Source organism: Bombus huntii, chromosome 1 (assembly GCF_024542735.1).
Source record: "Bombus huntii isolate Logan2020A chromosome 1, iyBomHunt1.1, whole genome shotgun sequence".
NCBI classification, from domain to species: domain Eukaryota; kingdom Metazoa; phylum Arthropoda; class Insecta; order Hymenoptera; family Apidae; genus Bombus; species Bombus huntii.
The window spans coordinates 8,728,548-8,750,512 of record NC_066238.1 but is presented as its reverse complement, the minus strand read 5'-3'; the positions used below and the strand labels follow the sequence as shown (position 1 = coordinate 8,750,512).

Below are 21,965 nucleotides of genomic sequence, written 5' to 3'. Positions count from 1 at the left end.
ATACGAAATTTCAATCTCCGAATACGAAAGGAAAGTGTAGCTATAACAATGCGATAGCATTTAGAATTTGGTAATTCTTTGGACGATATTAATTCGTATTACGAAACTTCTATAAATCGGTTATTAATTGTATCACTGATACGTATTGAATACCCACGCTTACAGAGGGGCCCAACGAGCATCGTAACTCGTGAGCGACGGCCGTCGCGTCGGTACACATTTGTAAGGGACAGGTGTACTTATAGAACACGACCGACATTGCGTTTCACGGAACTTTACTCTTTGTTTGCTAGTATCGATCGGAAACAATTTTTTTTGTTGCGACTACCTGGCGCGCCTTTCGAGCGTCAAAGGTTAAACGCTCTATCCGCGTAATCAAAATCGTTTAGGCGTTAATTAGCTGAAATTTGGCGAGGAAAAATACGAGTTTCCCAGAAAGCGAACGGCGAGTAAATTAATCGTAACACGTGCGTGATGCCGGAAAACAACTTTGTTACACTCGACGCATAACGAGTATACATAGACGGAGAAAAATTAAAATCTCAGCGTGAACGAGATCTCAAAAAGCAGCCTAACAAGGGAGTAACGTTTAATTACCGGCTGTCGGTCTCACAATGTGTTCGCTTTCACGAAAAAAAAAACAAGAACAGAAACGATCGTTCGCCGTGATTAGCAACGATTCTGAAATTGCTGCCTGATAAAGGACCATCATTAGACGAATAATTGAGCTACGATTTTGCAGACAATGGAACGAACCCGTTACCCATACTACCGCCTCTGCATCGCCAACGATAATTATCTTCTATTCGCCGTGGATTTTTCTCGAAAACGTGGCCTGCTACATGCGAAAAGTGCGCGACAATATTCGGGGCGATGTCATCTTGCGTCAAGATCGCGAACGACAACTTTCTATTCTCGGAAACTATTAGCCAACGAGACACCACTGAACACGACGCCTACAGTCAGACCGATACGAGTAAGAAACACCCAGCAATTGCAGAAAAAATCTCAGAGCATCGAAGCAAGGCGTATTGGATCGTGGTTTACGACTCACCTGGGACGCCGACGGATACGAGTATCCGAACTGCGCGTATACTGACATCTCGATTGGTTTCGACGATCAGTTCTCTCTATATGTGTTTTTTTCTCTCGATGTCTCTCTGGTCGACTAACGGAGAGAATTAGGTCACAACCGCACCTGCACGCACTACTACACTCTCTCACTAAGTCAGTACTACTTTCGGCGACGCCGTGAACGCCACGAATATAGCAACGAATTGAGCAGCGATGGTGAACGATCGCGATATCTCGCGAACGGTGATTGCCATCAGGGTGTTTTTCGGTCGTGATCGAGGAATCCGACTGGCGACCACATGTCGAAACTGGCGTTCCCCGTGGTTTGGTCAGGAAGACAACGTGCCAGCTCGAACCGCCGACGGACACTCGAAGATCCAACAGTTCCGAAAGTGTCCACAGGTGAATCCAGCCGTAGCAGATCGCGAGCGAAGAACGAGGTTATCGCGGCACGATTCGACGTGGTGAAATCCGCACTAGCGAACGCGGGGATGCTGACTCTCGGGGAACGTTCGTTCCTCGCGGGTCGAACGCCGCGCGACACGTCACAACTCCACGGGTCACGTTACCGCGAGAAGGAGATAACAGGAGTAGAAGAACGTTGTCGTATCGGCGCGTCGGGCGATGGGACGGACATTCGGACAGACGACGAAGCGTCACGAGCGATTAGTTATAGAGTTCGTTCGTTCGTTCGGTCCGTCCCCTGCTCTCACAGGGCACTCCAGTCTGCGACTGACTCGCGACTACTCACACCACTTCAGCGCCTTCCACTCCGCTCCGTCCCAGTTCCCCCTCTGGCGAGGAAAACCGAAAGCAACGACTACCCCCACTCTCGTTACGTGGGACGTAGTCCTTACGGAACCGTCCAATCGCGTAGCTTCGTACAACCCTGCGGGCGTGTCACGTGGGATGATACGAGACCCGTGGTTGGTCGAGCGTTTCGCGCGCGGGCGTCCTTTCGAATCGAACGTGCCCACGAGCGCGACGACGCCTTTTGCCCCACCCGCGAGAAACTACCGTGAAACGATCCCGCCGCCGACGTCGCCGTCGCCGCTGCCACCACCGCCGCCACCGCCGCCACCGCCGCCGCCGCCGCCGCCGTTCCCCCGCTAAGGCTCGACAAACGGCCACAGCGGAACAAGGAGAAACGAGTATGTTTACGCGAGTCTACTCTTGTCAACCCGACGGCGAGGGACTTAAATAAATCTGCCGGTCTCTCTCGCACGTTCTCTCTCTCTCTCTCTCTTTCTCTCTCTCTCTCTCTCTCCACCCAACCCTCTCTACTAGCCAACTCCGTCATCCAACCTATCCACCCGCTCTGTCTTTCCTTATCCTCCGACTAGCCACCTTCTTCCGGCTTATATCGCGCCATTGTCCGGTTCGTGAAATCGCTGAGTACTACGATGCGTCGTGCAGCCTGTTTCCACGCTTCTCGAGCTCGGAAACTTTGTTACAGCTACGTGACACGAACGGTCAAACGTTCGGGTTACAAGGACACCCTCCGAGAGTTTTGCGCGCGTCGCATTCGCGACAATCGGCCGCGCGAGTACGTTTCGGGGAGAGTTGGAGTAACGTCCGTGACGAACAGCCCCGACGTGGAGGAACGATTCCAAGAATTCAGCTGGATCGACGCCGTCTCCAAGCACCTATGGTTTATAAATAAAAAGTGGTGGTCGTCGCGTCGAAGGCTCGAAGGCGACGAGTATCGCAGCTGCATGCTTAATGAACTTCGTTAAATTTTTTCGATCGTTCCGTTCCGATCGCAACGATGAGGTGGAAGAAGCGCGGCGAGAAATACGAGACTCGAATGTCTCCAAGATCATCGATCGGAAACATGGTTTGTAGAAACGTAGATAGAACATCTCGGAGAACGCGTATGAATGAAACAATAAAACAATAGAAGGTGTACGAACCGCATTCATTAGATCCCTATCATCGCTTTCGAGCATACTATTACATTTAGGAAACGAGTTTCTTGATTTCGCGTGGATTATTTACTAAACAGCTAGTTTTTTTTCTTTCTTTTTTCGAATTTACCGTTGAAATCTCGTTCATTAAATCTTTCCAGCAAAGATTAATGGGCTCGCGCGTTATTATGGGTTACTTTCACGGGAGATACCTACCATCTCCTCTTTGAAATAACCGTAACGTCGGTTATCTCTATTCAATTTCTAGAAATTATTCCTTCCGAAATGCCAGCGCCACAATTTCTAAGTTTCTAATAAACCACTATTATTCCGATCTAGCACGATTTGAATCGTGTTGCTCGTCGAAAGGTTTTCTTTCGTAATACGAGCCACTTAAAAGAATCGGCACGTTTTCTCGAACGACAAAGTTGCCCGATCCCGGCAATTATTTCGGGCAATGCATAAATCTCTCCGCTCTGAATCGAGCCGAATATTCCGAGCGAAACGCGACGTTCGTTCGGAACGCGGAGAGATTTCACGGACTCGGTTCGTCGTCGGAAGGATTAGCCACGGGGATCGTTCGGTTACTCCGACATTTAGAATAATTTCACGGGTTATTAGACAGTAGCCGAGATTGTTACCTGCGAAGAAGTATTTACTCGGCAAATTAGAGTGTCTTAGATTATCGAGTAACATCGAAAGACTCGCCTTTAAAATGGCGCGCGATAATAAGTTTGGAACGGGTGGTGGTTTCGTGCGGTCGTGCAAATGGTCGCGTTTTCCTCGCTATCATGCTTGGTCGGCCATGTGTCTTATTCGTGTCAATGCAAGCCACGCGGCGGACGATTTTCCGCGACGTTGCCTCGAGCAATTTGCTAGCCGGCGTGCCACGTACACATTCAGCACGGGGACGCGTGAAGCGTTCCGACAGCCTCCTTCTTCTTGCACGCCAGAAATCGTATCGGCGGTTTATCGCGCGAGAAACGCTCCGTGCACTCGGAAGATACGCGGCGATTTATAGGGGAAGAAAAAAGATGCAAGCGTTCTGTGGAACGTGGAATATCGGAAGAGGAAATATGGAAACGAGAGGAAAAACGTCATACAGCCGAGCGAAGAGTGAAATAATAACGGTTGCTATTGAGAACGCAAGATTCAATGCCGCTAATAGGATTAACTGACAGGTCGACGAGGTTCTTAGGAGATAAGGATCCTTCCAAGGATCTTCCAAGGACCTTCCAAGGATCTTCCAGTACCTGAGTATCTGTTGGGACCGTTCAAGAGAAAAAAAACCAAGAGAGGGGGCCATAGGTCTCTCGAATGATTTATTGCGCTGCGTAAACCTAGTGACTTGCCGATCACGCCCCCTCGACCAACAGTCGCCAGCACAATGTGCTCTTTTTTGGAAAATCTTGTCTGGATCTGCGACTCGTCTCGTGCCACGACTTTCCCTTATTGTGACAGAGTCATTGTGACCCGTCAAAACCACAATAATAACCCGTTTAATCCTGTTTCACCTTCGTTGGAACGTACACTTTTGTTTACCGTTTCGGCGGTAAACGAAGCCTCGTCCGGTCCATGTCTTTTTGTTTGCGCGGCAAATATTTTGCCGCCTTCGTCGGGACGAGAGGAAGCTTCGAAGCTTCTACCGACGATCGTCGGAGAATACGAGGCTTTCGTATAACGAAACTTCGTGGAAATGAAGTTGTCGCGATTTCTGAGTAGAAATTGTAGGGAGCGCATGAAAGACGAACAAAGCGATCCGCGTGAAACACCGATAGTTACTTTACGTACGAATCGGTACTTAGGTTAAAATAAGCTTTAGTCCTAGCCATTAATCTTTGGCGTTTAATTGCACGAAATTTTATCACCGATCGATCGTACCTTATACGCGTAGCAGCGCGATGGTGGCCATCAGAACGAGAAGGCATCGATATTTTATAGCAGCTCGAACACCGCCGTTCGCGATCGTACATCGGCGAGTGCTTCTGTTAAGTAACGCTTAAATATCCCGCTGCGTAGTTAACGCCGCTTAAAGACGCATTGTAAATCTCGACGCGGGGAGTATCCGGGGGCCAGTTGCAGCGTCGTTTCATGTTTACAGCCGTCAAGTTTTTCAAATGTGATAAGGCTTTTCAGTGGAAGGTAGGCGAGGGTAACGTGGCGAGTCCTATCTCCCTGGCCAGTGTGTCCACTACTTGTTTGCAGGTCGAGTAAAAGTTAAACGGCCGTGTCGGGGCAGGCTGTCTCTAGCGATAAGACCGCTTAATAAGGCAGCAAACCATCCACCTTCTTTACTACTCGTTCATCTCACCCGTCCCTCTTTCTTTGTTACACCCTCGACCCAGTTAGCTAAGGCCTTCTCCTCCTCTCTCTCTCTCTTATCTTTCTTTCCATTGCCAGGTTTCTTGTAATTCGTTACTCTCCCTTGCGAGAACGTTCGTTCGGGCCCCGGCCTTAACGAGGGAAAGATTTCAACTACCTAATTCAAGGTGAAACGCAAGGGAAATCGAGAAACACGGGAACCTGTGTAGCCCGTAAACTGTCCTGCTAACCAAGGAATTATACGGAGCTCTCGCAGCAAGTTCGTGCTTCCTCGTCAAACTCGTTCGAAAGGCTAACCAAGATTTCTTCTCGATTCGGTAGAATTTCAAAGCAGCGGACGGTATACTCTCGAGCGTCTGCCCGTCTTTGATCGCTACGACGATTCAAGAACAAGAATTCCCAAAGATTTCAAAGACCAAGGTTTATGAAATGTGTTGGTTCGACTCATCGTGTATCGTTGGCTAGGCTTCTCTAGCCTGGTGCCGCAATCACAAAGGTGGGTCCAATCCGAACGCCGTAAAACGGTGCGATATTCACACCGTAGGATAAAACAAAAGGCTGCTGCGGGTATCCCAAGGTGGACGGTAAAAATCGAAAGAGGGGAGCTAATAAGGAGGTCCAGACTGCCCTGGCGCCTTTGGTGCACCTTCGAGGGGCACTGCAGTTTTATTGGCCGGTGTGTCCTTGTTCCTCGTCGTCGTCCTCCTCCTCCTTTTCTTCTTCTTCTTCTTCTTCTTCTTCTTCTTCCTCCTCCTCCTCCTCCTCCTCCTCCTCCTCTCTTTCCTCTCTCTGTACTGCTCCTCTGCGGCGACTTCGTCTTCCTCCACGGCACTCGGTATGGCCGACCAGTATGTTGCCGTAAAAAAGCCGGTCTCCCCTTGTCTGTCCTCCTCCTCTCACCTTCCCCGTCCTCCTGTACAGTGGAACGACGAACGAACGAACGACCAACGAAATGTCAACCGTAAACCTCGCGAGGCAACACTAATTAACCCGACCGAAATAAACTGCGCCGTTCAGCGGCGCTCTCTTGCCTTCTCGTTCACCCTGGCCCTTTTCTCCTTCTTTCCTTCCTCTGCCCTGACCGGGCTTTATACCGCGCGCCTAGCGCAACCTCAAAAAGAATCTCGAAGCATTCGCAACCGAACGCCGCGTCGCTTAGAATTCGAACGGAAGAATTTTCACCGACCCTGTTTTTCACCCTGTGCCGGTGCGCCGTGGAAAAAATTCGAGGGGTAGAATAGCCAGCGATCCTCCCGTACATTCTACAAGACGGACATTAAGGACGTAACGATCGATTCTTTCGAGTTACAAGGCGTGTTACGGTCGAAGGCAACGTAGATTTCAAAGAGCGGAACTAGCACACGATTCGAACTTCCTCGATGTATTCTCGATGGACGAAGAGAAACGGGGTGAGAGGAGAAGAGAAACGAGCGTTCGGTTCGGAGGAAATAAATCGAGGCTTTTTCTCTCGGCGTACGACCAGGAACTGGCGTTTTCGGCCAAAATGCTTCTCCCTTCTTCTCTTTTTCTCTCCGCTGGCTTCTCTCCGTAGATCTTGGCCGAAACAGTCGAAACCGCGGGGTTTCGCCTATACCGCCCGCTGCCACGCATTTCCATTTTACCCCCCAGACGAGGGGCGTCGTGATACCTCCTTATACTTTATGCGGAGACACCTACATCGACGCCCACATCTCCGAACTTTATTTATAAACAAAGAGGACAGTCGATACCTCCGGAGATTGCGGAGACATCTCCCTCCGGTGTCTTCTCTAGCTGGTAGGAAACGATTTCCTAGAAGCAGCTTCTCGAGAAGCACGGTCGTCGCACGAAAAATAGTCAACTCAGCCATTCGGCTTCACCTCGCCGGCTCGATGAAGGATCGATCGACCCTCCAGCCGGGAACAATTTTTCTTTCTGCTAATTAGTTTTATACGCGACAGTATTTCAATCGAGTGGAAATGTTTCGAGCGTCACGAATGTTGCGTAGTTTAGGTATATAAACCGTTCAGAGGTTACACCGATTGACTCTGTAATAAATCGAAAGAGTAGACAAGCAACAGTCGTATAAATATTATTTGTCAAAATTTCCCTCGAAATTTACGATTATTTATGTGATACTTCTTTGCGACCAGCATCCTTATGGATGTGAATAGTTCGTATTCTGAGACTGAACGAATAATTAAATTGAGAGTCTACGGAAAGCGAGGTTGATCAGTGTGTTTTCTATGAGACTCAAATAGCTAACAAGGAGAGGCTACGTTTTTCAGGAAACTAGCCAGCAAACCAACCAGTATGGACACATTTAGATGTTGTACAGTCAGAAAAATCACGTCGAGTAAGCATCTCTTACACTTGGAAGAAACTTTCTTTCACGTGGCTGGTTCTACGCGAAAAAAGAAGTCGAAAATATAAAATAAAAATTTTTTTTTTTTTTAATTTTTCCATCGAGACAACGATCTACAGTGAGATCCGTTATAACGAGACATGATAAAGTGCACGCGTACCGAGCGAAAGTTCAAAGTCGATTTTCTCGAAAACAAAGCCTCAAACGAAAAATTTTTATTCTATATTTTCGACTTCTTTTTTCGCGTAGAATCACCCCCTTTCCGCTTGTACCACCAGTTACCAACCATCCTGTATATTACGATGTTTTTAACATAAAACGCGGAATCCAAAAAAAGTTGGAAATGCTCTATTCGAGTCGTCGATCGATAAACCGACGTGCAAGCAATTAAATGATTTTGCAACGAGCTGGCTTTGCTATCCGTCGTTTCATCGGGGCTCCGCTCCGTTTCAATTCCGTTGGAAGAACAAACGCGTCGATGTTTTCGTAACAAAAGCGGCGCGATTCCGTTCGTTGGTCTGACGCAACGCGAAAATATTGTCCGACTGTGTCGACTAATTGCCGGGTTGCTTTCATAACTGCACGTTTTACAAATATGCGTGCACACACGGCCCTCCTTCCTCCGTTCACGATCCCGTCTCGTGTTCATTGTGCCACGAGACTCGCGATACGCACGCTACCGTTCTTCGAACACTCGCGTGAAACGACTGCAACGATTCTAGCGTGCGCAGAAAACGCGAGAACGGGAAACAGAGACAGCGAAGAATAGGCGAGGAGGATGATCGTAAAAAATGAAGAGCAACGTTAACGAAGCATATGTTTCAACGATATCGCGATCACCGCCTCATCACTGTCCTATTATAAATTATTTGTAACGATTAGCGATACTGTGACTCCGACGCTGTTATATTATACGACTATTCGACGATCGATATCTGGGAAAGTGTCGGGAAAAGCCGAAGAGTGTTGTTATTGCGGTCGATGTGTTTGATTATTCTTCGTTGGGGGCTGAGAGAACGTATAGGGTGACGCGACGTCCGTTGTTCATTATCGAAGATTGGATACAACAGATTTTGGATATCGTGTCCTTTATACGAACAAGACGATGGCGCGTCAATGTGATTTTTGTAAGTTATCTTTTTTTTTTGCGCTTGGACAGGACTTGGTGCACGGATCCTGTCGCTTGCCGAAGGAGCGCGATTTATCCCTCGGTAACAGAAAAACTATACGTACATGGTATACACGATATACAAGGGTCAGAAACTTCGCACCACAGTTTCAAAGATTTTTCCACTTCGGATAACTGCACTTCGTTTCCTCTGAGTCTAGGTCGTTCGAAGATCGCCAGAGCTGAAATTTTACAGGATACATGCAGAGAACCGCATCCTGGAGTCGGAGTATGGGCAATCGACGACAGGTTACGCGAAGCACGACACGAATAGCAGTTTCTCTGTTGGCCGTCAGCGAACGGTCGTTTTCTATCTACGATCAGGTGCAAAGCGTCGCATGAGCAGCGAGCACCACGATGTTACGTGCCCATAGAAAATGAATAGGTAATTATAACGCATCCATAATGCAGAGAGACAAGGTCGTGCGGTTGGACTGGAGAGACTCGGTTCTCGGAAAGGGCGCTCGCGAGTCGGCAACCTACGCGAGACCGGAGAGTCAAATCGCGGCCCTCGTTGAAATTCATTCGCGGCTCTCGTCTTTTTGCCTGGCAAGCCTTCTTATCTCGGCCTCTTGTTTCACAGCCACTTCGCCCCAGGGTCGTATCTCAACGGAGAAACTCGAAGATCGCACCGGGCTTTTATAATTGGACTTTATTAGCCGTTCCGCTGATTAGAATCGCTGAACGTGTTTTTCAAACCGTCGAAAGATAATTTGTTCTTTTTGAAGGTGTCGCTCTACACGAACATCCGTGTAGTTAATTAATCATTCGTTAGCAGATTCGTAATTACTTATTATATCAATAAGGCATTTTTTTATTCCCGGATAAATCGTTTCTGTCTCGCAGCGAGTGAAAACTCGAAGAATTCCAACATCTTAATTATCCTTCAACGTTTGTAGGTAGTCCGACTATTATAAAAACCGACAAGCTTTTTCTACTCCGCGGAACGCTACAAGTAAGTATACACGAGCGAGGGTTACCGGAATTCTATCGCCGCTAATGCAACACGAGGAGTGGCGCTAAACTTTGCGGTACAAACATGAAATCGTTAAGTCGAGCCACGGATTTTTCCTCGCGGTACTTTAATACCGCGCGAGTATATTTTTCATGCAGCCAGCCATCCAACATCCAAGCTCGTGATTCACGTTGATAGGCGAACAGAGCCTAGAATTTTCCCTTTCCTTCATACCGAAGTTCTTTATCGGCTGGATAAGTGGTGCTAATTATAGTTATTACAATTAAGACCGGTGTTCGTGGCCGTAGCGAGGTTCTTATAACGGTGACCCGCGTCTTGCTCGTTGTAAACAGACCGAGGTACGTGGACAGGGGTGCGGGGTAATGCGTGCAGATAAAACGACCCGATATCCCGCCCTGTGAGAAAATATCTGGCGGCCATCAACAGGTAATTTCGAAATGAACGAATCCCACCGACAATCGTACCGCGTCATGCGATCCACCGACATTTTCGTTCTCTGGTCTGTTTGCGCCACGATTCCCATCGGTCTTTCCACCAGAGAACTCTTATCGAATTACGTCGATGCGCGTTGCTTTCGTCCATCGTGATACGGTCTCTCGATTTCACCTTTCGAGATGGACGACACGATTATTTTTACCGTGAACGCCTGTTCGTGTATCGTCGGACCATATTCTGCGTTTTAATACACCGATACACAGCGACGACAATTATAGTATACAGTGTGTATGCGAATAGACGATACGATATGAAAATATGCAACGAACGAATACCGACTTTTATAATTGCGGTTTTACGTTGATTTTCTATCTTTAGGCCACGAATGCTTCCCTTATTTTCTGCTAGGTTAGGGTATAACGATTTTCCATGGATCGCACGAAGGGTTCGCGTGGTTCGCAACGAGCATGTGCCACAATGTAGAAGCGAGCGTACAGAAACGCGGCCTGGCCGCGTCGCCGCGAGGATAATGATCGACGGAAGTTTTCGTGCTAAAATATGCAGATCCAGCTGAAATTACCGGACGAGTAGCGCCTACTCGAGCGACCGCTAGCCAATACCGGCAATGTGCATCGTGTGCGTTTCGTTACACGAAACGACACGCGTACCTGTGCGTGTCGATGCGAACTCGAAATGCGAAGCGACGGCGCGGCGGTACGCTTCGCGATTCCTGGTCCACTGTTATCTTCCTGATTATTACTGTGTATCGACGGCCGTGTTAATCCTACTTACTCTACTGCCTTACAATTACGAGTTAGAAAAATCCGATGAATTCCAAAGAACGAGGAGCGATTACCGGCTCGACTGTACGGTGAAACCGCGCTAAAACCGCGAAGACGGACGTGTATTCGTTTAAACTGAAATTAAAGTCATCTTGTTCAATGTAAATATTACATGGAAACGATCTTAAAGAATTCGAGGAAACAAATGGAAAATTTCGTTCCAACGAAACGAATACTTCCGTTACCATAACAGAAGCAGCATAATTGAAACGTACCTACTTATTCGTCTTGTTATTTGTACGTCTGCGAATAGCCGGTATGCGGTCCGTAAGTGAAAATCGTCGGAGGGGAACAGCATCGAAGTCGAGGCTAACGTAACGTTCGGGTCACAGGAACTAATTAACTTCTTTACAAGGAACGACCATTACGTTCAACTGCGTTGAAACGATCTTGTCCGATGGAAGGAAATCGCGGAGATGTCACCGTTGTAACAATCGGAATCGTTAAACCGGTACCCGAGAATGTCCTCGTCGACCGACGGAAGACAGGAAGTGACGTCATTATGGAAAATTCAGTGAATCACGTTAATACCGCCGCGATCGAATGCAAGGGATTTTTCTCGCGCCGCGTTTCACTTACTTATTCAGGTGCACGGGGCAATATTTCACCGGTCCCCGATCCGCGTAACCTCCGCGGTTATTAATCGTGGCAACATTAATAATCAGCTGCGCGGCGATAACTTAGGTTAAGCAGGGAGTTACGATCTCCTGCTACCAGCCAGGCCTCCGTTTCCGCGTACATATCCGCCGATCGTTCGCGGACCGATATCATATATAATACGGATAGATGACATTTCTTCCACCGATATATCATGCGTACCGATTTTTCGAAACTCTTCCCCACTTTCCTCTTCCTTCTCGAGGTCGCCGGGGTTAAGACTCGCGTGCAACAACCGGAAATCGTTTCGCGATTCTTTTTCTGCTGTTCGGATCGTGATTAATGGCGTACGTCGGGATGAAAAGGTAAAAATCATTTTTATCGAAGAGTACTTTGCGACTTTGTGCAGTGATTTATGTTTTGGCAACAACGAATCGACGGTAACAGTTTAATTGTTCGAGGATAAGTAGTATCGGTTATGCTCGAGCATTAACATGTGGTCGAAGGAAACACGTGGCGTTTGTATTTTGACACGCGCGATACGAATATCAATGCGTGCGTCAAAATCACGTCCGAAACTCGACGTTTCGCCGTTACATTCAGGATACATCGTCTAATAACTCTGGCCGCAGAAAGTTAAAGCACAATAATAGACGAAAAAGCTCGTGTCTGGCAACGAGAACGCTAAAAACCACCGAATGAAATCTCGTTTCAAACCAGCCCTCGAAACTAGTTTGACAGAGAGCTGGCTGAAATACATATCTGCTGCATATTCATGGCAGTTGTACTCGTGTCAGGAAGATTTTTCGAGAACAAAAAATCCGGACCGATCGAACCATTTTTATTTTAATATACAACTATATCCACCATAGTGGCGATACGCTATTGTTACGTAACAAATGAATTGAAATATTCAACGAGGAAACAAGGGATGAACGGTGGGCATGGTCGATGCTCGAGGACGAAAGAAGCGATTGAAAGAGGAGCACGGTGGTGCCGGCCATAACCGAGCACGTTTTATGCGCGTATAAACGTACGTGTAACGACGGAACGAGAGTACATACGCGCCGCCTACTCTAACCTGTTAACAAATATCCAAGGCGGGCGGTTAACATGCGTTTACGATAATTTATCGCGGCGACGTAGCCGGGGCAGGCATTATGTTCGGTACCGGGTACACGCGTACGCGCGTTGATACCGGGTCACCGTGAAGAATCGAAAAGAAGTGCACCGGTTTCGTTCCTCTTGTTCGATCGACCGTGCGGGCCCTTCGAATCGAGAACCTTGCGATTTTACCGTTTACTTTACGAGCGTTATTAATCTCGCGAAGCATACTGGCACATATGCGTAATACGTCTAGTCTTTCTTTAATCGAAGATCTCAAAGATACGTTAAATATTGTGGAATATTATCGAGTACCTATATGAAATTCTTTCATAAATAATTAACTTCGATATTTAATAGTCGCACGAGCGTAGATTACTTTCTTTCAGAAAGATAAGAAGAAATTACTTTCCGTTCTGACTTTGATAAATTCACCTTTGGGGCATTAATCTGCTGTAATAATTTTGCAGTGGTACAAATTCAATCCAAATTTGCCCTGTTTTCTTTTAAACATTGATCGCGCGCATATATCTACGCGATTAACTCAAGACCCGGATCTCATTTGTCCTCCCATAATTGTCATTATTCGTTCTTACATTATATGAAGTATAAAACCATCTTTCCTGCTCGATGCATGATCGAACCACTTTCAGCTCGTGTCAACGGAATATATTATCGAACCCTTATCGGTTAACGTAGCGAGGCGAAGCATCGTCGACAGCAGGCATTAAGCAATATTAATTTATCAGCGCGAGAGCAATAATTACTGCTGGCTGGCGGTCGATTTAGGAGCGATGGCAACCACGGCGACAACGATGGCGACGACAAAGACGAAGACGACGACCACTCGATGGAGAAAAGCAATACAAATTATCCAGCGGTGAGAGAGAACAGACGCCGGTCTGGGTACCCTTTCCTTTCCTGTCTTTTTTGGTATGGTCGCGCGATCGAACTTCGCGACGAGCCGAGAATCATGATGGATCGGGCCAGCAGCTTTTATCAATCGTTTAAGCGCGATCGTGCCTCGATTGTCGAGGAGCGCCGCTCGATTTCGCAACGCGGCCGTCGATATTCTTTGTCAATGGGATAGCTTGAAACGTTCCCAGAGTTGGTTCGCGACGATCATCGATCACTAGAAGCGGGCTCGACGTAGTGCGTGATCGAAATCGCTACGACGCGCTTATGCGCGCTCGAGGACGCTAGCCGGCAGCTTTGTCCGATGGATCCTTTTTCTACTTGGATCGTTGACTAAAAAGAAAAGCTACGTCGCCAGAGAGAGGATAAAAGTGGAAAAAGAGGAACGCGCTATCCAGTGGAAATCACCTCTATTTATAGGAGAATCCACGGTGGACGCTCGTGGCGTCCAGATGCTCGCGTCCAGATAAGCTCCCTTATGCGAACCTTATGAATTCACGCCCTGAGAGATAACGCGGGGGATATAATTAACCTGCGATAAAAGCAAGCAATAACCGCCGGCGTATTTCATTGACACGCGCTTATTTCACGGCGAAATCATCGAGCGCGCTGTGCCGCGTCCCGTCTATATATTCCCGACGAGAAATCGCCTGTACCGCAAAGCGAACGGAGAAACCAGGGAAAGAGCGAGTAAGGGGGTGAGAGGGGAGGCCACGTACTCGAATATCGGAACACCCTGTACACATTAAGCGAGCGAGATACGGGGGCCTTTAGCAGGCGAACGGGAATAATAATTTCAAGTGCTCCTCGCGGAGATAGATACGAGCACGAGAATCAAGAGGAAGAGAGAGACAGAGGAGACAGAGAGAGAGAGAGAGAAAGAGGAGGAGGCAGCGATGCCATGGCAGAAGCGAAGCGACCAAAGCAGTACGGGGAAACAGCGAGAAGGTTTAAGTGAGAGAGATAGAGATAGAAAGAGAGAGAGAGAGAGAGAGAGACAAGTCGAGATATACGTTACAGGTGAGAGCGCGAGTATCGCGTGCTGCAAACGAGCCGGCAGCTGCCCGCTTCTGGCTACATGGTCCCAGCTATTAATATGCGACTGACCGAGTGGGACCGATGCTTTCGTTGTTAGACCGAACCATCCTATTACGTCACGTCAATCGAGCACACAGCTACGCGAACACCCTTTGATTTTCAAGCACCCTTTGTAATCGGCCGTTCTAACGCTCTCTGCTAGTTACCGCTGCTGGCGACTTTCCTTCGTCGTGCTACATACTGTGCTACGCTGCTTATCGAACCGGTAGCGTGGCAAAAATCTGCGCATATCGTCCGACCAAGCGTCTCTACTTATCGCCATTATCCATTCCGTTCAAGAAAGATTGTTCCTCGATTCTAAGCTACTATCCTCACCGAAGAAAACGTTTTTTAAAACTTCTTATTATCGAGGTGGTCGCGTGATTCCTCGCGCAGGTGCGATCCTCCTGAAAGGATACTCCTTTGATTGACGGATGGACGTGTTCTTGGGGTCAAAACACGTATTTCGCAGTTCATTATGCAACTATATTGCTCCGAGACATCGAATCAAGATGCATATACGGGAGATGCGAGGAACCTCGACAAACCGTAAATCCGAAGAAACCCGGAAGGAATGGAGCAATTGACGAGCTGTCCGCTCGTCAATCGAGGTACGGCAATTTCGAGAGGGCGAGCAAGAGATTCTGCGCGTCCTTGCGAGCATCGCGGCTGATACTTGCGCGTGTAAAAGGCCGGCCCGCCTCCGGGCGAATATGTGTTTGATTTACACCGCGTCGCAAAGCTGCCGATACACTTCGTCGAGGCGAGGGCATTAAGAGGGCCCGGTGTTCGATCCCGTCATTACGGTTTCTTAAGAAAGGGTGCTTTTTCATTGGACAGGCTCGACCGCCGGCAGAGAACAAGGCCCGCTCGTCTCACGACACCGCGATACACCTTCATCCCATGCCAAGAAGGCGTTTTAACACGAGCTTCGTTCGACTTTTTAATGGAATTGACAGCGGCTCGCGGCGGTCTTGCTTTTTCCTCTCGAAATAATGCCTCGTTTGCAAGGTCGGTCCATTTTGCACGTCGTCCATTGGTACACGCGTGTTCTCCACAAAGTTCTTTTAGGTACGAGGATACTCAAGATGTACGAAACAGTGGTATACGATTCGAGTACAATTCACTTTCCGGACGATGCCTCGTTCGACGCAGAAGTCGTGGAGCTGGTAATCACAGGCCGTCGATACGTCGATAGTAGTATAAGGCCGTGCAAGACGGACGCGCACGGTCGAGAACTCGACGGAATGGAAGACGCTGTAATTACCAACACCGTTCACAGAAAACGAGAATGGTAATGACGACTCGTTACTGGTTTCGCAATTACCTTCGCCTGAAATTCCCAAAACCGTTCATCATACGAAGAGAGATAACGTTTAACAAAGAAGTACCGAGCTCCGCTCGTTCCAGTTCACGTTCCATCAATGAACCGAGGGGCCCGACGATATGCATAAAAATTACGTTAAGTAGATGCGGCTCGATAAGGGTCGGCATGTAAACGCGTAAGAAGCTCCTTTATCGGGTGAAAAGGATCCGGACAGGTGGTGGTTCCGTCGAGGGTGCGGGCACCGAGGGAAAAAGAAACGAGTAAGCCGAATTAAAGGAACGACTTGTTGGTTAGTCGACTCTATCCTCTCGGTTTTTCTCTCACGAACAGGCAGGAGGCGGGGAGGCGAGACGAGGCGAAAAGAGGTTGAAAGGAGGGTTGGCGGAGGCGACGGTGGCTGAATTCCGGGCAATCTGTTTTCAGCGCGGGATAACTTCGCGTCCCTTCTTCGTTTCAACCCCGTGCCGTCTCTCCTCCGCTTTTGCTCGTTCCCCTTTTCGGTTAGCTAGACTGCAACCGCGGCTCGGTAACCACCCACCGACGCTATCGCCGTCGCTGTCGGGCGTAAAAAGCACATCCGAATTGAATCATTGCTGAATAAGCGGGAAAGTGGCTGGCTGGGAGGAAGGAAGGAAACCGAGGAGCGACTAACCCCCACGAACGAGGGTCGTTTTCCATCCGGCTCATTGGTACACCTCCTCTGTCATGTCGATCGTTCTGTCCTGCTCCCTCTACGCCCTTGCTTTTTCTCCGGTCGGGTTCTCTGTTCCTCGAAGTCGATAAAGTTAGGGCGCTTCGATCCGGAAGCCTTTAGAAATCATAAAGAGCTTTAGAGATTTGGAATACGGCTTTAAGTTCGAGTCGTATAGAAACGAGTACGCACGAAACGGCCACCTAGTTCCAGTACTTTCGATATTTACGAAAACACTCTACAGCGTTGTCTAATTTAACCGGAGAGTTGTCCAGAGACATCGATGGAAAGTGACGTCGCGATTTCCCCGATGGTTAAAGGACTTTTACACGCGGTCGTTAACAGGACGCTGTAATCTCGCGCGAGAGCGATACTACACCCTCGAGTGACGTTTTGCGGAAGATTCAGGGTGCAGGAAAATTGGCTGGCACCGACATACATTCGTTCCGTCGAAGGCGAAGCCGAAGGGGGCTGGACCGCAAACTGTTGCGTGAAAATAGCAAAGGGCCGTACGTTGCGTCTGTCGCTTAATAAAGCGGCGACGAAGCGAAGCGGTGGCGGCGAGACCGTGTACACCGCTAGGCTGGAATAAAGGCGGAGTTGCTGCTCTCTTGTATCCCGTACGCTATACTCCCACTTTGGATCTAGGCCCGCGTTGACGCGCGTCAAGATAAACTCACCCTCGTGACGGAGCGTGCGGCAGCGGACTACCGAGGGTCGTTCAATTAGAGCGGAAGCCCCTTTTCGCCGAGAGGCGGCTCGCCGTTTACGGCGAGGGTCGAAAACTTTTCAAGGAACGGGACACGACGAGGCAGGAAAAGAGGAAGGGGTGAGAGCGGCGGCGGTGGTGCTCTTCTCTCTGGGAACGCCAGAAGTCAAAGGGAAAGAGCGGAGAGGAGAGAGAAAGAAAAAAGGAAGCGGAGACACGAGGGGGAGAAAGCGCGCTTGTCGGAAAATGGAGAGGCTGCCTCGGGACTCGCTGTGCGTGATACACGACCGGCCGCAACGACACAGAAAAGATTTTTACTGCTCGCCGGAGAGATTGAACGACGCTCGTCGCTGTTGCGTGTCACGGCTCGTAGACGGTATTCTTGCGCCTGCTGCTTTTTGTCTATGACGCTTAAACGAAGTACCACGATCGTCCCCCGATCCTCCGATCGAGCGTCATACATTGGTCTCTATGAGTACAAAGACACGGCGTTTTCCATCTTGAAGATCCCATTCGCGATGGCTCGCGAAGCGTTCAGCGTTTCCCGGATGCAATCTTTTTTAGCAACAAGTGGTCGATGTACTTCTTTAACTGTACGTACCGAAGCTTCGATCGACTATTTCCCGCGGTGAGACTCGCTCTTAATGGCACGGAACCGAAGATCGTAGTTCCGACAGGGTCGGTGTTATTGCAGCGACGAGTTGGATGCGCTCGAAGGCTACTAGCGAGAACGTCGGCGTAGAAGCGTAACCACGGGGTTCGGGCGACCGTGGAACCGGTGGACGCGTTGCACGTGTCCACTCGATACGGGATGCACGTGTCGCGTGTTTTCACTCGAAGAAAGCCTTCATTCAGCGGCTCGATGGCAGGAACGCGGATCGTAGTCGAACGAAGAGGGTGAGCCGAGGGGCGGGAAGCAGGAAGGGCGACAAGTGGCTGAACGACAAGTGCGTATCCTGCGTGCGTTGAGAAGCACGCGGAATATCGGGGTATTACAGGGTGCAGGCCGTGTGAACCTCGCAACGAGCGTTCGGTTCGGGAAAAGGAGATATCATCGAGCGGAACGCTCGATGGAGCGTCCCGTCTAGCGACATCTTTCCCCTCTTCGGAGCGCCATGGGAGCTCTCTGCGTGGGACGTTTAGATTGTGGGAAGATGGTATCGCGCCTGTACGAAATTTAGTGCCGGTAGAGGGAGAGAGAGGCGATGTATCGTATCGTTTCGTGCATCTCTCGCGATGCCCGATAATTCCAGCCCGATTTGGAGAAGATTGATGCCGAAGGTGTGTACCGTGTAATGTTTTCCCCTTTTTCCTTTTTTCCGTCGAAGAGAAACGCGCTCGAATAAAAGCGGTTGATTAACTGCGCTCATATTTCATCGGCGTCGTTGTAATTATGCGCATTCGTGCGGGCCACTTTCTTCGGTAGAGGGACGGGGTCGCGGCCTCGCGCCGTAGATTTTTCTATCCACGAAAGCGATATAAAGGGATTTATGTCCGTTTTTGCGAAAATACCGAACATCGCTGCGAAACGATTCTTTCCGACCCCTGATTCACGCGCCTCGGTTTTAACCGCGACAGTAAATTCGGCTGTAAACGGCTAAATCTGGTTCGGACGCGTTGTAAAGCAGACCGCAAGCCGCAGCAACCACTTACCGCGCGAATATTAAATCTCTAAATCGTAAAGCGCACCATTACGCTGTCGTCCATTCAGCAGTTCGAACAGACAATAGCGCAGGCTGAGACATTACGCTCTAAGGAATCCCCGAAATAGGTCAGTTAGCGAGACAGCTGGTATTAAACGAGACAGGCATTATCTGTTCGCTTGCAACGACCTTCGAAATTGGCAAATGACGGGCAGGTTCTACCTTTGGAGATTCGCGTGTTTGGTCGTAGTGTCGTAGCTGATGATACCTTCATAGAATACGTACGATCCTTGGAGACTGGTAGCTCGAATATAATCCACGGATGGTAATTAATCGGATTGAAAATATCACGAAATAATTTACAGCGACGTTAGCGGGGAATAAAGATCGGAATGTCGAGAAGAGCAGTCGTCTCTGCGGAGGTCCTTCATCGTCGGCTGTTAATCAAGCCTAATTAATACGGACGCGATCGGATCTGGACCCGAAGGAATTAAAAGGCATCGTTGCAGCTGGCGAGGATTAAAGTGGTAAAGGTGTTACGTATCCTATGGACTACGTTGAAACGTCAAGATTATTCTGATAACGAACCCGCTTTCTTGGCTGCTATTCGAAAGTAGCGAGAGGATGGGAGCACTGATATCAAAACGGGCAAGGGGTTCCGAGTCGGCCGGAAGTATAAGTCGGGGGCTATAAAGAGACTCTTCGGAGTGATCAGCCCCGAGACAAGTCCGAACGTGGTAAAGCACAGGTGTACCGCGCCATAATTTACAGCTAGCTAATAAATTTCACTCGGGGAATCTTGTTCGTCGGTTTACGCTCGAATCTGGAATCGTATCGTGGAGTGGTTGCGCGCCAAGTTCTAACGCGAGGACATAAAGCGACCTCGGAGATATTTAGAGGCGGCATTAAGGGAAAAATAATTGTCAGCAGGGAGAGGCCGCCATTGATAAGAACGAAATGCGCGCGATGGTGCCGGCCGTTTCGACGGTAGGATGACCGTCGAACACGATTCGAAACGATCATTGAAATTTATCGTACGTCACCGATAAACGCTTCGAAACGCTCGATTAACGTTTCTCATTTCCTCGACAATGTTCGGTGGACGGATTGGCGCGCGTCGCATTCCGATTCCCCGCCGACAGAATACTTAGCCTCGTCGACGCGTAGCCGATTGGTCTTTGCTATGTGAAGCAGTTTGCATTGAGGATCAGAAGTGCGATCTGTCTTGGAAATCGCGTGGAATTCCGTGGACGTGACGCGCGAGTCCCATGCTCGACAGCCTCGTTCCACTTCTCATTTCAGTTTCACGACGATGCCCGGCCGGTGTCCAAGCGAAAGCAGCAATTCGGAAGCAGCTCGTACACCGTCGTTATCGTACGAATCGGCCGAGTTCTCTCACGAAGCGCGTACGTGCCTCGAGCAGCGAGCCACGTTGTATTTTTCTACCAGAATCCGTGGTTTTCGGTGTGAACGGAACTTAAGAGCTTGAAAGAATGTCGCGTGCAACGAGAACGCGCGCACCCTCTTCGACTTACCCCTCGCGTTACCCTGGGTATACCGTGTTGCATTACCGTGCCGCGCCGAATCGCTACGAAAGCGCGAAGAGAATACGAGAAACGACGAAACACGGATAGGAATGTACGATGACGTCACGTTTAAAAAAGACAGAGAAAAAATCTCCGAAGAAACAGGAGGAACGGAAAAATTGGTAGAGGTAATGAAGAAATTTATGGCGGGAGAAAAAACGAGCGATCCAGGAGGCACGAGGGAGGAAGAAAAAAGCGGGACAAGGCGAAAAAGGAGAGAGGCGAGGAGAAAACGCACACGAGGAAGGAATACGAAAATCGGTGGTCGATCAAGGATCGAACGTGTGTTACCTATGCGCGAGTAATAAGCCTCGATATTCCCACACGGGCCCATCCTGGCCCGCCGTGGGAAACTCATACGTGAGCGGTGCGCGCGAGTTAATCGAGAGAGACGTGTGGCGGCCTTACGAGCCGAACTATTTCGACTCGCAGGTGCGGATTTTTTGATACGGGAACACGTCGCGTCGCGTTGCGTCGTACTCGCAGCGTTTCAACGCGTCGACATATTTTATCGCGCAGCTGGAACGCCACCGTGTTACGTATTTCTTTCCCGGTTAAAAATTAAAGAAATACGAGCTGACGTTTTTAATCGATCTCTCTTATTTGTCCAGATAACGATCCCGTCGATCGGCGATGAGACCTTTACTTTAAAGGAACTGGACTGTGCGGCGTCCCGTTCGCAATTTTCATCGTAATAACGCGGTTGTGCAACGTGTTGACGTCGCCGATCGGTAATTTTTAGACGGGGGTAAATCGCGTCTCCGGTGCTGGGAAGAAGCTTTTAATGTTTTAATCTTGCGAAGCGTATTAAAATCGCTGCGAGGAAGCTTAACTGCGTTCCGGTACGGCCGGTATCGTCGCGGACCACGCTCGATCGGTTGTTTATAATTCTTCGCGTGCACTAAGGAAGCAATTTAATAATAATAACGGCAGCGGCACACGGATTCTACACGGCCGAGTGTACGCAATCATCGTATATCTATATACATACGCGTATATAATCGTTTATCATAATAATGCACACGCGAGTGTGCGTGCCGCTTAATGTACACACCCATACAAATGGACAGCTGATTGCAACTTATGTTGCCGCAGTTATTATCGTCGTCCGTCGAGAGGGAAGAAGAATTAACCGAGCCCGATAGTTCTTGTCCCAGAATTTTGTCCGTGTACACACGCACACGTACTCGGGGGTCGATCGGGGCCAGGGGAGAGAAAAGATGCCAAGAACGGAATACATCGAAGGTG

The 21,965-nt window shown here is 49.0% G+C and overlaps 1 protein-coding gene across 2 annotated transcripts in view; it reads right to left on the bottom strand.

Moving 5' to 3' along the window:
- The window catches only part of LOC126872681 (homeobox protein caupolican-like), a 75,231-nt gene that overhangs the window by 51,343 nt on the left and 1,923 nt on the right, over positions 1-21,965 (bottom strand). The window contains exon 1 of one of the 2 annotated variants that reach the window (XM_050632812.1): positions 1,055-1,864. The exons of the other annotated variant lie outside the window; for it this stretch is intronic. Within the exon in view, the coding sequence (XP_050488769.1) occupies positions 1,055-1,102 (48 nt within the window). The 5' untranslated portion in view covers positions 1,103-1,864. Of the gene's footprint in view, positions 1-1,054; positions 1,865-21,965 lie in introns of those variants that run through there. 2 annotated transcript variants of the gene reach the window in all.